Source organism: Mus musculus, chromosome 13, assembly GCF_000001635.26.
Source record: "Mus musculus strain C57BL/6J chromosome 13, GRCm38.p6 C57BL/6J".
NCBI lineage: Eukaryota > Metazoa > Chordata > Mammalia > Rodentia > Muridae > Mus > Mus musculus.
The window spans coordinates 32082871-32103054 of NC_000079.6; the positions used below are offsets into that span (position 1 = coordinate 32082871).

General features: G+C 38.7%; 1 protein-coding gene and 1 long non-coding RNA gene across 5 annotated transcripts in view; one reads left to right on the plus strand and one right to left on the minus strand.

Moving 5' to 3' along the window:
* Positions 1 to 20184, minus strand: part of Gmds (GDP-mannose 4, 6-dehydratase) — a 519180-nt gene that overhangs the window by 263288 nt on the left and 235708 nt on the right. For both annotated transcript variants that reach the window (XM_006516656.3, NM_146041.2), the window contains one exon: positions 17487 to 17614. In XM_006516656.3, coding sequence (XP_006516719.1) covers positions 17487 to 17614 — 128 coding nt within the window. The remainder of the gene's footprint in view (positions 1 to 17486; positions 17615 to 20184) is intronic.
* Gm35672 overlaps positions 1 to 20184 on the plus strand; it is a 104704-nt gene that overhangs the window by 74441 nt on the left and 10079 nt on the right. For all 3 annotated transcript variants that reach the window (XR_001780886.2, XR_003950665.1, XR_003950664.1), the window contains one exon: positions 6303 to 6396. This is a non-coding gene — a long non-coding RNA (predicted gene, 35672). The remainder of the gene's footprint in view (positions 1 to 6302; positions 6397 to 20184) is intronic.

A 20184-nucleotide genomic window follows, 5' to 3' on the forward strand; every position in this document is an offset into this window, starting at 1 on the left:
GTTCTATGCATATTAATAAATTTGGCTAGCTTTTCTCCTATTAGCCTATTGTCCCTTTATTTCAGCAAACTCAATTATTAGAAATATTTAGAGGAAGAGCTTGAACCCTCCCCTACTGTGCATTTATTTCTCCAGGTGAACAGACCAGTTGCTCCATAAAGCAAATGGCAGTGATTTGCTGAGTATTAGTAAACAAGTCAATTATGGAATTATCATGAAAGATGCCTCTGGGCCTCCAGGAAGCTAGCATACACTTACAAAAGTACAAGTCAAGTTATAAGGTCAAATGGGGTTATAAAGAGCAAGATACATATCTACTTGTAAAACAACTGCCAAGTAAGTTGTGTGTGTGTGCTTGCATGCGTGTGTTTGTATGTGTGTGTTGTGTAAGAATTATAGGACCTCTGATCCAAGCCTTATATCATTTTTATACATATCTCACATTTTTTTCCACTTAAATGTTTAGCCTAAGGTAATTTTAGAATGTAGAGTTTTGTTCTAGAATCCTTGTCTCAAGACTCCTGATATTCTAGAGAAGCATAGACTTCTTCATGATTCTTGGCCACAGACAGCTAGACAACTAAGAATATCTGTCACACCATTATTCAAAAATTTATGTAACTGAACATTACAGCAGAAATTAGGTATCCTGGGCTAAAACCCTTAGCTTTAGCTCAGATGTAGGGATAGCAATGACGGGAAGGCATGTTAGACCATAGCAGTGACAGCATGCTCCTCTCTGTGACAGAAATGTGCCAGGAAAGCATCTCAAGGATGAGGCTGAGGAACTGGAAAGGACATCTGAACTACACTGAAAACTGAGATGTGTGCCACGCCAGTAATGTTATACACGCTTGTAAACATGCCATTAGCAACAAAATGAATGTAAGTCTTGGCCAAGTTCCTTTGCACCAAAGAGGGCTTCTGCAAGCCTGTGGTGTGGCAGTCTTCAAACGGAGTAAAATAAATTCGAGAGGCAGGTGCTGCATAAAAGCCTCCAAGCCTCAGTCTACTTGACAACGGAGGTTCTGAGCTTCTGATTAACCCCTAGAAAGAACAGTCCAAAGACTCAAACATATAGATTGTTCTTATAATTGCTTCTATGCCAGAACTGGATGTTTTGCTAGATCCTTTACTAACCTCAGGGTTGAAGAGATGACTCCGTAGTTAAGAGAGCTTTTCTGCTCTTGCAGTGGACCTGAGTTTGGTTGCCAGCACCCACACAGCGTGGCATGCAAATTCCTATAACCCCAGCTCTCAGGAATCTAACTCACTCCCCTGGTCCCCAAAGATACCTGTTCTCAGGTATATATATATATATATATATATATATATATATATATATATATACACATCTACACATACATATATACATTCATACACACATATATACATAATTTAGAATAAAATAAAATCTGTTAAAATTGTAAGCTACTCATAAACTCCCAAGGAATTTCTATGAATTTAGCTGCTCAGTTATGGACTATTATCCAGCAGTCCCTCGATAAGATTCCCTCCTGACTGCTTTTATCCACAGATAATCTTCTATAAAGCTGACACTTTGACTGCATGTGGCATTGCCTACAGTCACTTCTAAACTTCCCTAAGCATTTTCCTTGAGGAGCCTGGAAGAATTTCAATGCTCCACTGGGGATATAGTTAGTATGGCTGGGGCCCACCAGCTGCTCATTGGAGACAGGTAAGAATCACTGAGACACCTGTGAGGTGAACAACCACGGAGAAATGTGCACAATGTAGTCCTTGACCTACCAGAAAACAAACCCTAAACAAATAACCAGCATTCATGATGGCAGGTACTGTCTCACAATGCACCCTAAGTATGTTGATTTCTGGTGGAAATACAATGTGCTAAATTTCACTGAAGTTTCTAAGACTTAAAATGAAGAAATATTAACTTTCTTGATAATTTAAACATATCTTTTACTTATTTAAATAACATTGGAGGCTGGTTGAGTTAAATATAGTAGTAGCATTATTATTTTTAAATGTTTGTTATGATTTATAAATGTATGTGCACACAAATGCCTGAGGAGATCAGAGGCATGTTAGGTCCCCTGGAGCTGTAGTTACAGGCAGTTGGGAGCTGACTGATACAAATGCTGGAACTCAATCCCAGCTCCTCTGCAAGCATCACACATGCTTTTGACCACTGAGCCATTTTTCCAGCCCATTTTATTATTTAGTATTTTAGTGTGGTTGTCAGAAGGTTTCTTCTTTAGTATTAATAATACATATTATTATTGCTGGAGACCAAACACAGACTGTGAAAAGGCTAAGTATGCATTCTTGCACTGAGTTGTCCCCCAGACAGAAAATGTAGCATTACACCAAATAATATACCTTACTTATGTAGCTTAAATTATATTTCTATCTGAACATACTTTAATTAGCATCTTTCATCCAGTGTTGTAAACAGAAATAGATGGCAGCTTTCTGTAGCCCAGAATAACTGGTGAAACTTGTGGGGGTAGAGGAGGAGAGATGGTATCAGGCTATATAAATTCTTTGTCACTCAGGAAATGCACAATGTTAGAATACAAAAATATACTCTGTAGCACAGAGTACTACATTCTATAATTGGTGTTTAAAAACATCACTAATTTTATGATCCCTACATGGATGGTGTGTCTCTTAATAAAATCACATTCTTAGACTACGAATCTAAAATCACACAGAAGTCTAGTGCCTTATTCTGAAGAGGGTAAAATCAAAGTGGTCCCCCTGTTCCAAGATAGAAAAAGTGGTAGCAGAAAGCTTAGGACCCCAAATCCCACTGAAGGAGCACTCCTCACCAAAGCACACAAGCAGCTGGAATTAGCCCATAGACTCAGTGGTATCTCCATAGCTACAGTTCAAGAAGAGAGTAGAAACTAAAGTGGAAGGTTGAGGTTCCATGCAGAGATAGTCTGTGGAAGCATGTGCTTAGTCACCCACCTAAAAACGGAAAACAATGAAGCAACCACATAATGAGGCTGATACCTGCTGGGAAAAATATGTTTTTATCTAGAACAAATAAGTATTTAAATTTTTTGTTATAGAAAAGCTGATTTATTTCAAGAAAAATCACAGATGGCTAGAAATGTAATTTAATGGTATATATAGTATTTGCTTCTCATACAGGAGGCCCTGGGTTTCTTCTCTAGCATCCCCCTATCTCAGACCCCAAGGGGGGATTATCAACTGGTAAAGTAAATAAGACACTTTTATTTAGTTCTATTCCCTAGAAATGGCTATGACCTTCTGTGTTACATGTTGCTGGTCTGATTTACTTCTGTATCTCAGTCACTGAAGCACCTGTCTAAAGTTTTCTGCTATGAAATACTTTTCCATAGAGGTCTTTAGAGGCTATAAGAGGTAAAGGGAGGTCTGGGACAGTTTTTGAGCAAGGGAATTAGCAAGAATGGCACATCTAGACTTGATGTGGGCCAAAGACAGGGCTACAGGAGAGTAGCAGTTCTAAAAAGAGTCATCTCTAGAAGCATGTTGACATCTCGCAGAGAACAGCAGGCAAAGCTTGAGCTGTTCTATCTTTGGACCATTAACACAGGGTGCTGAGTCAGGCTATCCCCCCAAACACCTACAACTAAAAAGAAATGCTCAAATGAAAACTGGCATATTAAGTATACCCTGTGGGTTTGAAGAATGTTTCCCATCCCAAAATAAAAACTTAAACACTAAGAGACAGAAGTGGTCACTTAGCTGATAACTATGTTTTATAACCTGGTCTGTGTTATAGCTGGGAAATGGCAGAGTAAACAGACTTTTCTATTTTAATTCCCTTTTGCCAGTTCCTTTCTCCTTTTTAAAAAAAAATGTGGAATCTGTCAGAAAAATGGCCAGAAACCATGAGCACATGATATACCTCTATGCCACACTGGCTTACTTTCAAGGGAAAAGAATTTACCCAAGGAGGATGTTGCCACACACATACAATAATGGCAAGCGCCATTCTGACTTTCAACGTGAACTGAAGCATTAAAGGATTCAAAATGTTCCTCATTAACTTTTATTAGCCTCAATTTTTAACTTTCTTCCTCCCTCTTAAAATTAAATCTGAATGCCCTGTCTGACTCTGCACAACTCCAAGCAGCACTAGGGTTGAGTGGCGTCTTCATAGGATCATAGACCAGTCAGGCTACAGAGGAAGTAATATCTCAAAGAATTAGATCCTCTGTTACAGAATTGTTTTCAAAACCTCTAACCCCTAGTACTTTCTCTATGTGCACATGTAAGGTTATATTTAAACATTTTAAACAGCATCTTTGGTAGAATAAGAGCCTCCAAATTCTATTGCTTTGGCACTTGCAACTTATGTTGTTAATACTAAGGATCTACTTAGAGGATGTGCAAGGCTCCATTTTGTATGTCTTCCTACATAACAGGCACTAGGGCAAACACTGTCCATTCATTATCTTGACTAGTTTCAAGTACAAACAGCTGTAAAACACATTCTTCACTGGGGATTTAGCTTGGAGGTAGCACACTTGGTCTAGTGTGCCTAAGATCCTAGGTTCCATTCCCAACAACAGCAACCTCAAAACTTCCACCAAATAATGATCCAAATGTGAACTCTGGAGAGGTTTTGTCATGAAACAGGGAAGTGAGGGAGAGAGGAAAGAGACAAAATCTTTGATGGTTGTTTGTAAGACAAAGATGCTATATTAAACATAGCATCTCATAAAATGGAAGCCAAGGGTCAGAAAAAAAATCAATATTGTGGGTTATCACAGTATAAAATTACAGACTTGTAAACTGTGGTTACATTTCTGTGGAAATAGGTCAAATGATCAATTGATCATTTTTGTGAAGATTTAAGCGCCAAAATAGAATTAAAAATGCTTTATAAAAGGATTTATATGTATGTGTCTGCATGTGAATAAGCACACGTGTGGGTACCTTCAGATCCCAGAAGAAGGTGTCAGATTGTATGGTTAGACAGTTGTGAGGTACGTAACATGGCTGCTGGGACTCAAATTCCATTCCTGTAGAACAACACTGTGCACTCTTCATGGCTAAGCTATCTCTATAGCTCTACAAACTGAAATAGAAAATTAGGTTTATCTCACATCTGCCATACAAAATGTGAACTCTGTACAATTCTTTCATTATATAATTTGCATGTTTTTAATTATTTTATTTCTTACTATTAATTTTGATTATTCATTATTAATTCCAGCCTTTATTGTTAATGGGCCTTAGTTCTTTCTCCTCCTGGTACTCACTCCAGGTAGCTTACAATAATCTATAACTCCAGCTTCTGAGGGATCCCATATTTCTGGTCTCTGTAGACATCTGCACACATGTGCATATACCCACAGACAGACAGACACAAAACATACACACATGTACAACTAGAATATAAAAATTAAATATGTTTTAACAGAAATCTCCTCCCTTAAAGAACAGAACAGCAGTTTAATTCTTTTTGGAAAGACAGTATTCTAGCTACAGGGGAAAAAACAAACTAGAGTACTTTGTGAAGAATGACAACATGCAATCTTCCACCTAGGAGACATCAGACTTGTAAAAAGCCCATAGAGTGTCAGTCCGTAAGTTCCCATCGCTGGGGTTGAGCTGAAGACCACCAGTGTAACACCGCCTCTCAGAAAGCCGCAGGGTGGCCTTGCAAAACTACATAGGGCAGCAGAGAAACAGGAAATGAAGCCAGATGGTTCTGCTGAGAGAGATTTTTTTCCCCCTGTATGAATCCAAAAAAGTACTAATAGGTCAAATGCAAAGATGCAGAAAGAATAAAATGGAAATCTAGCAGGAGATGTATGTAAACGAAGCACAGTCAGTTTTGCATTATGTTCCAATTACATTAGTAAATACATGCTAAGAGAAGTTATACAGTAGATTAACCCCATAGGTCTGTGGTCTGTGGTTTTCTTGAAGGAGAAAGGGCACCGAGGATGCTGTGGGGGCACTGCTACAATGAAATGAAGCTAATAGCATCAGAAACAATATTTTAGGTGAACCTTTAAAGATTTATTTTTATTATTTTAAATTAAATATATGTATCTGTCTGTGGGTTTATGCTCGTGGGTTCAGGTGTCCTCAAACCAGAGGCTAGAATTGTAGGTGGTTGTTAGCCACCTGACATGAGTGCTGAGAACTGAACTTGGAACCTCTGCAAAAGCAGTCTACACACTTAGCTACTGAGCCAACTCTCCAGCCCCCTCCCCTTTTCAAATAAGATTATTTCATTATTTAAAAATTATGTTTTAGTGTGTGATACTATTAAAGTGGGTATGTGCACAAGTGTACTGTTGTCTCCACAGGCCACAGGCATTGAATTTTCTGAACCTGGAGTTACAAATGAACCTGCTGGATGTGAATACTGGGAATAGGACTGGAAACTGACTCTTCTGCAAGGTAAACCATTAAATATAGTCTGAAATAACTAAAGTATGTACTACGGATTCTTATATGCCTTGTAAAGACTGATTATTCTCTATCTGATTAAAAAGTCTACAGGCAGGATGACACCTGACATAGAAATCTAAGCTGGCTTCTTGGGTGGAAAAGCATATGTGCAAGGCTCTGCTAGTCTATACCTGTACCACAATATACACTTGAAATTGAGCAAGTATCTGCTAGGGCCCCTGGCTTTGTTGGGACAAACACTATCTCCAGGAGAGTACTCAGCCCATGTCTTCAATTAAAATTTGTAGAGCACAACACCTGGATGCTTAGATGTCCTTCCAGCAAATTGGGATGAGACATAGATAGGGCTAACGAAATTCTTGAGCAGGAAGTTGGAGCTCTATGTTGTTCTTTGTCCTGACTTTGGCCACATTTGACTACATGGCCCAGTTGGAAGGACATAGGACAACAAGAGTTACTGTCTACTTGTAATCACAGAGGGCTTGGAAGGATCCCAAACACCCTGTTCTGGCATCCGTGAGACACGTGTTGGCCACTAATTGCCAATACATATGAACATATGAAGCAATTTCAACAACCAGTCTGAATGGACATTGGGATCATCAGATTGTAAAACTATTTTATAACAAACCAACAGTAAAAAATTGAATAATGAAAATCTTTATTGTAATGGAGGAGACTGGGAGGCAATATGCAAGGCTTCTTCAGTGTCTGAATTGGACACATGTATGAGACTGACCTGGAAGGGATTTGTTGACTCAATTTAGTTATTAATAAATGAGCAGAGTAGTGGGTGCTATGGGGTGTTGGGAAGATACAAATGAAGATTAGCCAGAGGGCCAATGAGGAAACAGTAAATTCCTTTGGTAAATTAAGAGAGCAAGAAGAAAAGAGGTCTGGCAACTCAGGGCTGACCCTGAAACATCCTTGATCCTTAAGAAAACATCAGAAGTAGGGCACAGTAACAGCCCAAGGAGTTCATGAGGCCCATGTCCACAGCCCCACTCATGGAAGCAGAAAACTGGGGTAGCAGGAACAGAACTCCAAGCAAGGCACAGTTTCCTGAACACCATTAATCCTTCCACATTTTAGAAAGATGGCATAGCCCCTGGTGTGAGAACACATCCAGGCAAAGGGCAGGCAAGGGGGCCTACCTGGTGACTTATGTTCCGGAGTTTAGATTAGTGCTTGAATGAGAAAGAAGGACAGTACCTTACTAGACTTTTGTGAGAATAAAATGAAAATTGTAAAGTACTTTAAGTGTTTCACACAGAAAACAGTAATTAGTAACATTTTCAAGGACATGAAGAGGCTAGGTGAAAATTTTAAGTTAATGGTATTTCAGATCTGGGAAAGGTGTTTTCACTCTTCCTCAAAACACACACCCTGGACCTGATGAGGAAACCCAGGGCTTTGAGATTTTAGGTAAGCTTTCTACCACTGAGACAAAAACCCCAACACCAAACAGTATTTTCTTAAAAAGAAATATTCAAAAACAGCTCTCAGAATTGTTGACAAACATAGGAGTGGGAATGACTTCTTTGCTACTCATAATTGGCTGCCCAGCTACTTGGGCTGTGCTGAAAACCTCAGGGTTCCTACCTGGGTGAAAACCGTCAGAAAACATTTTGTTGTTGTTTTTTTGTTTTTTAAGTAGGCTGTCAACTATCTAAGTCTGACTTACATAGTTTAGCCTGTTATTCTCATGTGTACTTTTATTCCATTCTACATGGAAAGCACAGCTTCAGAAGATCCAGTAAGTGAGTATCTATGTACAATGCAATGCTTTGTATGCTTCTTATGATCTGCTAATACACAAAGATAGCGAGTAGGGGAGCTTACATTCAAACTACTGTCTGCCCTGTCACAGATATTCTGCTGGGTGAGCAGGTCCCAATCTGACACTCAGGAGAGAGGGAAGAAGGAAAAACACAAGGAAAGAAGGGGATGAAAAGAGGGGAAAAGAGAAAATAACTGAGAATCAGGAAAGATAAAGCAGCTAAGGACAAAGAGTCAGGGTATAGGAAGTTAGAATAGATCACCTTGAAGTAGCTAAGCAACTCTACTTTCTTTGAGCCTTATAGACTCTGAAGATCTCAGGGTCCTATGCTATACACACTTAAGCAAGCAAACCTGCAATTCATCAGGGATAAATTTAATAGATGACTCGCTTGTCCAAGCCAGTCTAGGATGCTGTTTCCCAAAGGCCCTGACAGTAACCACAATGAAACTTTCAGCTCCACTGACAAAAGGCAATGGTATTTAAACCACCCGCCCCTTCTTGAATGTTCTTTGGCTGTGTTTTGTTTTCTTTTGTATTTAAAGATAAGGATCAAATGAAATGAGTTCTGTAAAACTTGTCTTTCCTGTACAGAGGTGATATCTCCTTCAAATTACATGATTGTACAACTATTAAGTTAATACTGAAGAGGAAGCCTGCTGCTTAGCATGTAGGACTCTGCCTTTGTAACTTTTGGCTCTTCAAATATTTCACAGTGGTTTTCCTTCCACTTCTCCTGCTGGAGGTAGATAAGGGGAGAATTAGAAGGCCAGTAGCAAAACAGGACATTTTTAAAAAGTATTATTATTATTTGTAGCATCAAGTGAAAAGTGCATGGCCATGCAATGGTCACTATTTAAAGTCAGCGGAGTAAGCTGGAGACATAGTTAAGTAGTTAAGAGAAGTTGCTGCTCTTGCAGAGGACTTAAGTTTAGCTCCCAGCAACCAAATGGCTCACAGCCATCTGGAACTGGAGTTCTAGGGAAGTTGACATCTGGTCATCACAGGCACCAGCCACACATGTGCTACATATATCCATGCAGGTAAACATCCATACACATACAAATAAAGTAATGTTTAAGTTAGTAAGAAAGGGCTTTGAAATCGTACAAGGATAGCCCAGACACCAAAACCAGACCCAAACCTAGAACTAAAGAGTCAGCAGCAACAGGACTGAACCCCTGCACAGCATGAAGCAAGGACTTTGTGGAGGGAAGAGCAGTTTCTGGTGCCAGCATTTTCTTATGGCTGTCAGCCAGGGACAAAGGTTTTGTGGGAGAAATCAAATGCAAAGATGCAAATCACAGGATATTAAAATCCAAAGTACAATACTCTTTCTGGGATTAAGTAAAGATCTGGTGAGAACTTCCTATACTTATGTCAAAATTTAAAGATACAATTACAACCATCAAGTCATTTTGACATAAAGGAGATACCATGTGATGAAAAAGAACCATGAAAGTACTGGGATCCTAATGTTGCCTTTTCCTGGAGAATAGAAGGTAATATTCTGGTGCAATGAGCTTGGTGGCTTGAGGTGGGAGGCCACAGTCATTTGCCTGGAATGCCTCCTGTCTCCTCCAACACAGGTGCCCAGCCACCATCATTATGTCCTATGAGTCAGAGGCTTCCAGACAGGCTGAGAAACTAGGACTTATCTTTTTAACATGAAGGAGTCATGTGTGGATGCTTCAGTACTCCTTAGAAGGGGAACAAAATATGGGAGGAAATATAGAGACTAAGTGTGGAGCAGAGACTGAGGAAAGGCCATCCAGAGATTGCCCTACCTGGGGATCCATCCCATATAATCACCAAACCCAGACACTATTGTGGATTCCAAGAAGTACTTGCTGACAGGAGCCTGATATCATTGTCTCCTGAGAGGTTCTGTCAGAGCTTAACAAATACAGAGGTGAATGCTCACAGCCAACCATTGGACTGAGTACAGGATCCCCAATGGAGAAGTTAGAGAAAGGACAGAAAAAGCTGAAGGGGTTTGAAACCCCATAGGAAGAACAATATCAACCAGAACCCCTAGAGCTCCCAGGGACTAAACTACCAACCAAAGAGTACACATGGAGGGATCCATGGTTCCAACCACATATGTAGCAGAAGATGGCCTTGTTGGGCATCAATGGGAGAAGAGGCCCTTGGTCATATGAATGCCCCAGTATAGGGGAATGCCAGGGTGGGGAGGTGGGAATAGGTGAGTGGGTGGGGGAACACCCTCATAGAAGCAGCGGGAGGGGAGGTAGGATAGAGGGTTTCTGTGGAGGAAAACCAGGAAAGGGGATAACACTTGAAATGTAAATAAATAAAAGATCCAATAAAATGATTTTACCTCTTCCTTTTCAAAAAACAAAAACAAACAACAAAAAACCCATGAAGGAGTCAAGCAACCAGCACAAAATGAAGTCACATCCACCAAAAACCTCATCTAACACCTCCTTTCTTCTTCCTGTATAACCTGCTTTGATTTTTACCCTTCCTGTGAGGTTAGTGTTAATAGGAATCTTTAAGGTTACATGGATGTAGCTCTAAGTTCTAGGACATACTCAAGCAAAGCAGAGTCCTGGCTTCCATCCCAAGCACCTCACACACAAAGAATCTGTAAGTAAAATGCTAATTATATTGAAAACATAGACCCATATTAGAAGGTAACCTACTCCCTAACTTTGAGTGTTGGAGTTAAAAAAATGAGAAGGGAAGAAATGTAAAAGTTGAAAGATTTTCAGTGACAACAGCACCTACAATAGAAATCTAGGTCTACCTAGAGGAACTGTCCAGCAAATGAGATCCCAGGAAGCTGGGCTAACCCATCAGCAAAAAGTTTCTAAACTGCCTCACGCCACATTATCAGACACAGGAGACACTGGGCTTCTTAGTGTTGTTTTGGTAATTTTAATTATTTTTGTAAATCAGGGCCACTGAAGCTTGCATGTAACATTTTTTTCTGTTAACTCGGGTACCGTATTAAAGAATAAAGTCTAATAGTTGAATCTAAATTCTAATTTTCTGCTGTTAGACGAAGCTGGCATAGCATGAGATTACATGGATATGCCTGTGCTTTCTTTACAGCAGGTCCTTGCTGGAATCCTGGAAATCCATCATACGTCAACAAAAATGTGGTAACCATGTTCAGTAAGTGATAAATACCTTAGTGTAACCAAATATCCACAATAGCACATATCTCATATGTATGCCTCATTTTATATTTTAAAAGGGTGCCAGTTTACAAAGAAATGGTCATACATTCACTCACACTCATTCTGTACAAGGCCCTAAGTTAAGGCTTCACTGAGTCATAGTCTGAAATATAGTCCCAGGCCTATGGAAGACCACTGCGACCTCAAGCAAACTTGAGCTGACCATCTTATGCCTATGCATAATTCGGCATTCAAATGATTGAAGCCAGTTTCATTATGCAGAAAGAATGTGCACAGTAAGCAAAGATCTACATGATCTACACCTATCAGCCCAAAGAAAGAACCACTTGAATTATGTCCTTAGTAACAACTACTTTCTCTCTCTCTCTCTCTCTCTCTCTCTCTCTCTCTCTCCCTCCCTCCCTCCCTCCCTCCCTCCCTCCCTCTCCCCCCTCTCTCAAAAGTCCCAAGCAATAATCAGATCCTATACTGACTCTCTTCACTCTTGAGGCCCTGACTCCTTGAAGTGTAATCTGACATTGCATTCTACAGCTTTGTTTTGAATAAAGTCTCCCTGTTACTCTGCAGTCTGTGTGAGCTTTTACTGAAGTTGGGTGAGCCTTTATTTCAATTCTATAAAGGACAGACCAGGAACCTGCAACGCTTGCCCAGACCCCAAAGACCAGTAACAATGTTGTTGCCAGATTCCACTGAAGAGAATAAGCAGAAGAGGCATTTCTTAGTGTGGAGTAAATAGGGGCAGAGAGTAAAGCATGTTTCGTTACTTAAGAGAATGTTCATCTTAGAACATTTTGGTTTTGTGGCTTTGGATAAAAAGGCACAATTAAATGTTTGTATTAAAGGGTCCCCTGAGGCTCAGTGTGGGTATCCTCGTGGTCCAGCTGCTCTGCCAGGTTCCCTGAGAGTCCACCATGTAATCTAGGTGCATGCTTTCCTGCAGTGAAGGTGGTCATAAGCAGGATACAGCCAGACTATGCCTGATAATGAATGTAAAGCAGGGATTTTGCTTTTAGTGTTTTGTTTGTTTGTTTTTGTTTTTTAGTGTTTTTTTGTGGGGGTGGGGGAACAGGCAGAGAACAAAAAGAGTGTATAAGAGATAAACAAAAAGGAAAAGGGAGAGAAAATGAAAGAGAGGAGAGAAGAGAAATTTAGAAAGATATATTTATAGTATTTGTGTTATATAGCACATGAATATAAAAGACAGTATTGACTGCAAATACATTTTTTTACTTTCCAAAATGCACTGGTGTACAAGTAAAGTGCTGGATGCTAATATTTGGTTATTTTCATAAAAAAAACTATGTGTGAGCTTAGATGATATCTTATGTGATGGAAATATTCTATCTGCATTGCACAAATAAGCTTGCTATTGAAATTACAGAGTTTTCATTCATTCATTCATGGGAGAAAGTAGACATCAGGTGGGCGAAGCTGGACGTAGGGAACCTTGTAGAGCACTGGAAGTCTACATACAAAAATGGAGGTGGTAGCCAAGTAGATGGAAAGAGGAGATGGAAAAATCTTCAGTACAGGGAATGTGACTGAATCATCTAAGTGTGATAAGAACTTTTAACTGTTTCTGGAGATTAATCTTGGGGACTAGAACCACAATCTTTTTCAGTGTGCATGGCCAGACCCATAAGTAATCGTTGAAAACTTGTCTCCTCCACGGGAGTGGTTAGGGGACAGAGAAGAAGTGGTTGATTAACTGCTACTAATGAGAACCTTAAATGTGATTTACAGTTTCCTAACCCATGCACTAGGCTCTCTACCTATATAATATGCAACTCCATTCTATATGCTTTTCATCCCCTTAAATCTGAAATCATATGTACATACAGGTACACTCAGACAGATACTTCATGAACTGCTTTTAAAAAGTTTTAATGCATCTCTATTTGCATATATATATATGTGTGTTGAATGTGTATATAAATGGTCAAATGTGTCTACATATGTGTGCAGATGTATGTGGAAGCCAAATGTTGATATCAGGTATTTAATTTAACAGATAGGCAGGTACCAATCCAGCCCAGCTTTTGTGTTGATGTTGGGGTTCTGAATCATGGTTCTCATGCTTGCATAGCAAACACTGTATCTTGAGTCCTGGTTTTTAAATCTATTGTCATGTGCTTCATCTTATATGTTTAAAATCAGACTAACTATGTGATCTAAAATACATTCACACTCATGGTCAAAAAGTGAATAATTCATGTGAGAAATACAGACAGGACAGGCATCTTCAACCAAGACTGTAACTGAGATGAGTCTAGACTAGTTTGGGAGCATAGGCAATGATAGGCCATTATTTCTAAGCTATAAAGATCTGATCATATGAAACATAGACTGATGACTGTCTATATTTTTCTTGGCTTGAAAAAAACAACACACTGAAAATGTTGAAGCTTTTTCACATAGGGTAAGATGTATACTAGCACATCAGGTACAAAGTTCCATTCCAACACCACACACAAATTCACAAACATAGTTCACACACACACACACACACACACACACACATATTTGGGTGTGAGTGTGTGTACACCATAATTACACATATATACCACATATATATATAAATGATACATACTCTATATATACTTTGTTCTATATACAGATACTATAATATATATATATGTATGTATATACATATCTATCTATATAATACTTTGTATATATACACACATCACACATACACATACTATACATATCAACTATACTCTGTATACTACCACACAGATGAACATACACGTTCCATTAGAGATGAAATCTGCTAACCTTATAGGGAAGTATTAAATACAATCTTTTAAAAATACTGTCATTTCTATGTTGTTCTAGCAAACTAAACATTTCTAGAAAGACAACTTGAAAAACAAAAGCAGCTTTATTTGGAGAGATAGCACATGTAACAAAATTTCTACATTTTTGAAATGTAAAATGTATAATATCTAGACGCCGTAACTCTTCCCATTTTGAAAAAGATATAGTATTTACACTCACAGGAAGTAAACACACACATTTCCCTGACTTGAATTTAGAGAACTATACACAATAAATTTGATATGCCATCTCCAGGGTTCACTGTCTTTTGCCATCACTGTGTTGTAAAGCAAACATTTGCAAGTCTTTACTGATGTATACACCTGATTATGATGCAAGCATTAAATTTCTCCTAAATTAGACGACAGGACATTTATCAGCTATCTCTGACTTTTGGGGATATGAGATGCTAGCAGCAGCCTGACAGAGAAGAAATGGTTGTAAGGTGAAGAAGTCAGTTTTCTCCAGCTCTGTAAGTCTACTTCACTGCAGAACTTCCTGGCATTTACTATAAGTGCTAAGGATTGGAACTCTCATGAAAAGTCCATAGGAGGAAAATGTGTGAGAGGGAGTGAAAACTACACAGCATGCTCCTCCCAGACTTAGCTTCTGCATTTTGTCTGATACAGCTGAGAGGATAGCTCTATCAAGACTTGAGAATTATCCCTGCTAGAATCCTATCCTACAGACTTCTGTTATTCTTGAGCGTTACAGAGCAAGAAGTTAAAAAAGGAGAGAAGCTTGGGTTTTCATCTCCACGGAAACAGAATATTATACAGACTCTTCTGCTAATGTACCTATTCCCTTAGGCAACATAAACCAGTGAGAACAGTGACATAGGCACCAAGCCTGGGCTGGAAGTCTTGTTCCGGTCCAGTGCAAAACACTATGCCCTAGTCCCTTAGATCCGTTATCTGTACAGAATGTGATGCCCATCGTTCAGGAATGTTGTGCATATTATACAAGATGATGTATAGAAAATCCTGTCAAATTTCAAGCACTTCGTAAATGACTATACTTCACACAGTTTTTATTTCTACCATTATCACTGATGTTATTCAGCGAGTGCGCCTAAACACCACCACAACATTGTTCAGTAAACTTGAATATTACCTGATTTGTCTCTGGACAGTAGAACTCCCCAGCGACATCAGCTTTGGACATGAAAACCTCTTAAGGATTCACACATGTTTTTTTCAGGTTCTTAAAAGGTGGTACCTTTCAAGGGAGATGAATCCTCTTCTACTAACAGCATACCTCTGAATAGCTCCTGCCAATTAGCTTATCCAATATCTTTTGGATAGAATTATGCTCCAGAAAATTCTATCAACATGGACTACAGCCAGAGCTTGTTAATTAAACTGTTATCAGCATTTTATTTAAGCATATGGCACCACTTTATAGAACTTGATTATGTATTAATACTTGTTTTTGCTGAAAAGGTTCGTAGTCATGAAAGCTTGGGTCCCTACCTCAATCTAATATGGCCACATAGCACAGTCAGATGTCATATGTCTGAGGCAGTCATTCTTATATATTTAAAAAAATCATTTATCTTTGTATATTATATCTTTCTTTTCACTCTTATGTGGCTTTAAATAAAGTATCCACGATTGTTGTAGTGGCAATTAGAACTGTGACTAGAGAATTTCTCATCTGAGTCCATGTTAAAGGAAGTTAATTCAAAGGCTCCTTCTCTGACTATATTCCATCTTTGCTACAGCACTGACAATGGCAGTTGGCTTGAATAGAGCATCTATGACACAGCACACTGCCACACTCACTAAGGGCTCCTTCAGTGTTCATGAAGGTAGAGTATCTCCTTTACTATCAAGATTTAATGAATTTCTGAGTTGTAACACAGTCTCTTTCTTTTTTCAAATAGCAAAAAATAATAAAATAATTGAAGGTAACTCAGTCTACTTTATTCTTGAAGCAAATAAGTTTAGAGACAGTGTTCTCGGCATTTCTAAGCATTTGCAGATGTATAACAGAAGGCAAAGCACCAATGAATACTACTGAGAAAATAACATGCTTATGTTATAATATTTCTCTTCATTTAAGGTCAGCTTCTCATGTCCACATCTCATTCTCTGCTTTCTTATCTTTTGTAAAAGTTTGAATAGTTTTGATATAGTAATCTCATATCTAAGGATACCTACTATAAATGTTTTTTTTTGTAATTAAAGCTTAAAAGGCTACCTTAAAAAAAGCAAATGTTACAGTATTCTAATTTTTAAATCACAATTAATGTGCATAAAATAAACTAGTACTTCCTGCTCAAGTTCATGCATAAGTTTAGTTGTTACAATCAAGAATGGAAACACAGGTGAAGGTAACCTTTGTGTTAGCAGTGAACTGCAATCTACTGCCTTTTGTAAATGTTCTCTCTTTTGGATTAAATCACTGAACATGGATGGTGGGTCCAATTTCTAGAAAATTCCTTTAAGACAGAGTCTAATGTGAGCACAGGAATATGTTAACAGCTGTGCAATGACAGGGAACCGATGACATTGCTTCCAAGCTAGTTTATGTCTACTTATCAGCCAAACCAGCCACAAACCTGACATGGATATTTAAGAGCATGGTAGCCAGAGCAAAGAAAATTTGATTTAAAAGAAAAAGAAAACTACACTCTTTGCACATAGCTCAGTAAACAAAGATAAGGTAAGCTTAACTTGATAGGAATTCTAAGAGTGGAAAGCTTTAACTATAGCAGAGTTAACTTTCTATTTAGCCATAACATATTACCTTGCAATAACAGAATGGTAGAGCTCAGTGGGATGCAATGACAAGAAGTATGAGGCTTGCTTACAACCTTAGTACAGAACCGAAAGCTCCCTCATAGCAGGACTTGAAGAGGATTGGAGAGACTCCATATCTAAAGGTCTTAGATTACATAAACCAAGATTGGATATTATTTGTTGAAGATTTCAGAACTAGTGGTTTTGTGAATGTTGTTGTGGCAAAGAAGGAAATATGAACTAAGTCAGGTAGGATGAAATCTTTAGAAGATGCACAGATACCTTCCAACACTATAAACATCAACACACACGTCTATCGTTCAAAGCACTGGCCAGCACTTTCATTTTGATCGAAAATAGAAAATTTGGGAAAGAGTTCCTTGGTAGGTAATAGTCCCCAGGGTACACTTCTGAGCCCTGGAACTTAAGCAGTTCAGTGCAGTCAGCCATATTTGTGTCAGCAGAAGCTTCTTTCTGACCACTTCTAGGTCAAGTTTCTCAGTGCCGGCCTCACATTTAAAGTATAAACGAATGCCGGCAGTTTTAACGTAATGAGTCAGTTCCTACCTCTACATAGTCCTTGGCATGGCCCCAGTCTCGTTTGGCATCCAGATTTCCCAAGCTGAAACATTCCAGTTGTCCAAGGTAAATCTTAGCTACTGACCGGCTAATTTTTCGAGTAACAAAATTAGCTCCTAAAAAAGAGACAAAAGATGTATTATCAGTAGAGTACATTTGACATTTCACAGCATCAGCCTCTGGGCATTTCTTTCATCCCATTACCTCCCCCTAAAACAACAATATAAAAAGAAGAACGATCATTAGCTGTCATTTGGACACGTTAAGAAGCTCTAATTCTAAGTGTCATATCAGCTCTACTTTCATAACAAACATTTCTTCTTTGGAGGATGTCTTAACATTCCTAATTTGCTGTTTCAATGTGTAACCCAGGCTTTAGGCCAAAGAAAAGCTATTGGAATGCCAGTTTTTAAACAGAAAATTCTAAAGGGCTGTATAAAGGGAAATGCCAGAATGGAAGACAGACATCTAAGACCACCCTGATTTTTTTTTAAACACAAACATCATATATTTCTATTAATAAGGCTATTTTAGGGCCCATGGGAAGAGAGAGGAAAGTAACCGTTCACAGGGTAAAACTAGTTACAGGAAAGCCAACAGGATTTTCTTTGGGCTGCCTTTCTCTTAACAAAATAAGTGGTGCTCACTCTCATCCAGAAACCTGCACATCCATCCAAATATAAAGAGTCATACCGTTCTAAGTCAAGAGTTTCTCTGTACCACACTTACTATAAGGTCACTTTCCAATTTCATGTAAATGTCATCTACAAAAATTCGCTTCTGAATTTTGTACAAATATTTTGAATAAACCACAAAATTTAAAAAGTACTGAAATTGTTTTTATTTTGTTTCTTAATGATAATGACCATCAACCTTTACTTTTATTCTTTCTTTTTTACCCATTCCTTAAGATATGTAGTCTCACATTGGATATGGTGTTATAGACCTGTAATATCACTATTAGGGAGATTTGAAACAGGGGATCATGAATTCCAGGCTACCCTGGGCTACATAGTTAAGAATTTATCTCAAAGCTGGGAGGTGGTGGCGCACGCCTTTAATCCCAGCACTCGGGAGGCAGAGGCAGGCAGATTTCTGAGTTTGAGGCCAGCCTGGTCTACAGAGTGAGTTCTAGGAAAGCCAGGACTACACAGAGAAACTGTGTCTAAAAAAAAAAAAAAAAAAAAAAAGAAGACGAATTTATCTCAAAACATTAATATATATATATATATGTTAAAAACAAAAATATATCTACCCATATATACAGTTACATGGGGAGACAGGAAGTAAGGAAGAGGGAAGGAGGGAGACGAGCATAAAGGAAAGGATGGAGGGAGAAAGAGAGAAAGATTGAGGAGAGGCAACATTTGTTGACCAGACTGGTCCTATGATCTGTGCGCAAGAGATTCTGTGTCACGGGCCTGAATTGCTGCCATAGTGCATGCCAGATTTCTACCTATCATAAAGCAGGATAAACTTAAAAGGAACTTCTGGGGTGATTTTATTTAAGTCTCTGTATCTAGATCTAATGTCAGAAAACACCACTTACTGGGTTTCTACATTTTAGATACATGGCTTCCAACATCATGTGATGGTGAACTTTGTCTCTGCTCCTTGTGTAGGCAGAAGATGGAGGCAAACATGACAAAGGTTTGTACTTATGAAGAAACTGGCATAAGAATGTGGAGTATACTTCTAAATAGATTTTTTTGAACACAGGCAAGGACATAGACTACAAGTTCAAACACAAGCTCTACACAGTCACAGCATGTTGTAGCATTAAAAACACAGTAAGAAGGGCATGGGAAACCAATTGCTTAAACTCCCAAATACATCATGGGCCAAAGTCGCACACAGGTAAAATCTCAGCACTCCAGAGGTGGAGGTATGACTAGAATCTGAAGTCAGCTTGAACTCACAAAGACCTTGTCTCAAAGTTACCGACAAGAAAGGAAATCAAACTTTCAGCTTTCCGTGGTAACTGACAAACCACAGAGGTCCGTCAAAGAAGAGCCTTTTCAAACTAAGAAGCATTTAGTGGACATAGTTTTGAATTTTTTAAATATTCTACTGATTTGCTGTATCTTTAAGTTTTTAATTAAATCCAGGTTTATGTGTGTCTTGACTGTAGGGACTGTGCTATCATCTCAAAGCAAAGGAGTCAATGATACCTACTTATTAGAATGTGTTCCCAGTAAGAATTAGTGAGTTTTTTGCCACCACACTAATATTTTTCAGATTCCAAAGGAACATATGGCTTCATCTGACTCACCTTCCACCCAGGCAAACCTCAGCATGAGCACCAAATGGGGCACAAGGCACTGGAAAGAAACAGGCCTGGCCTACTGTCAGGCAGTACAGCGGAGGAGTGTACCAAAGCACCAGAGCTGAAGCACTTATCTTTAAATTTGCTTAATCTAGACACTTCGTATAATTCTGCTGTGATTATCTCTTTCATTTAGAATAACATAGTAAGGGTGATACACATAGTACTTGAATCAGAACATTACTAAAACTTTATAGCTAATGATCTTTTGTAGGAAAACAATACATTTTATTTGCTCAGCCATCAGCAGGTACACACTGAGTTGCTTCCATTGTTTAGTTATTGTGAATAAAACCACTATAGATGTTGATATATATGTTTATTTCTTTTGGCGATATCCCTAGGAGCAACACTGCTGCG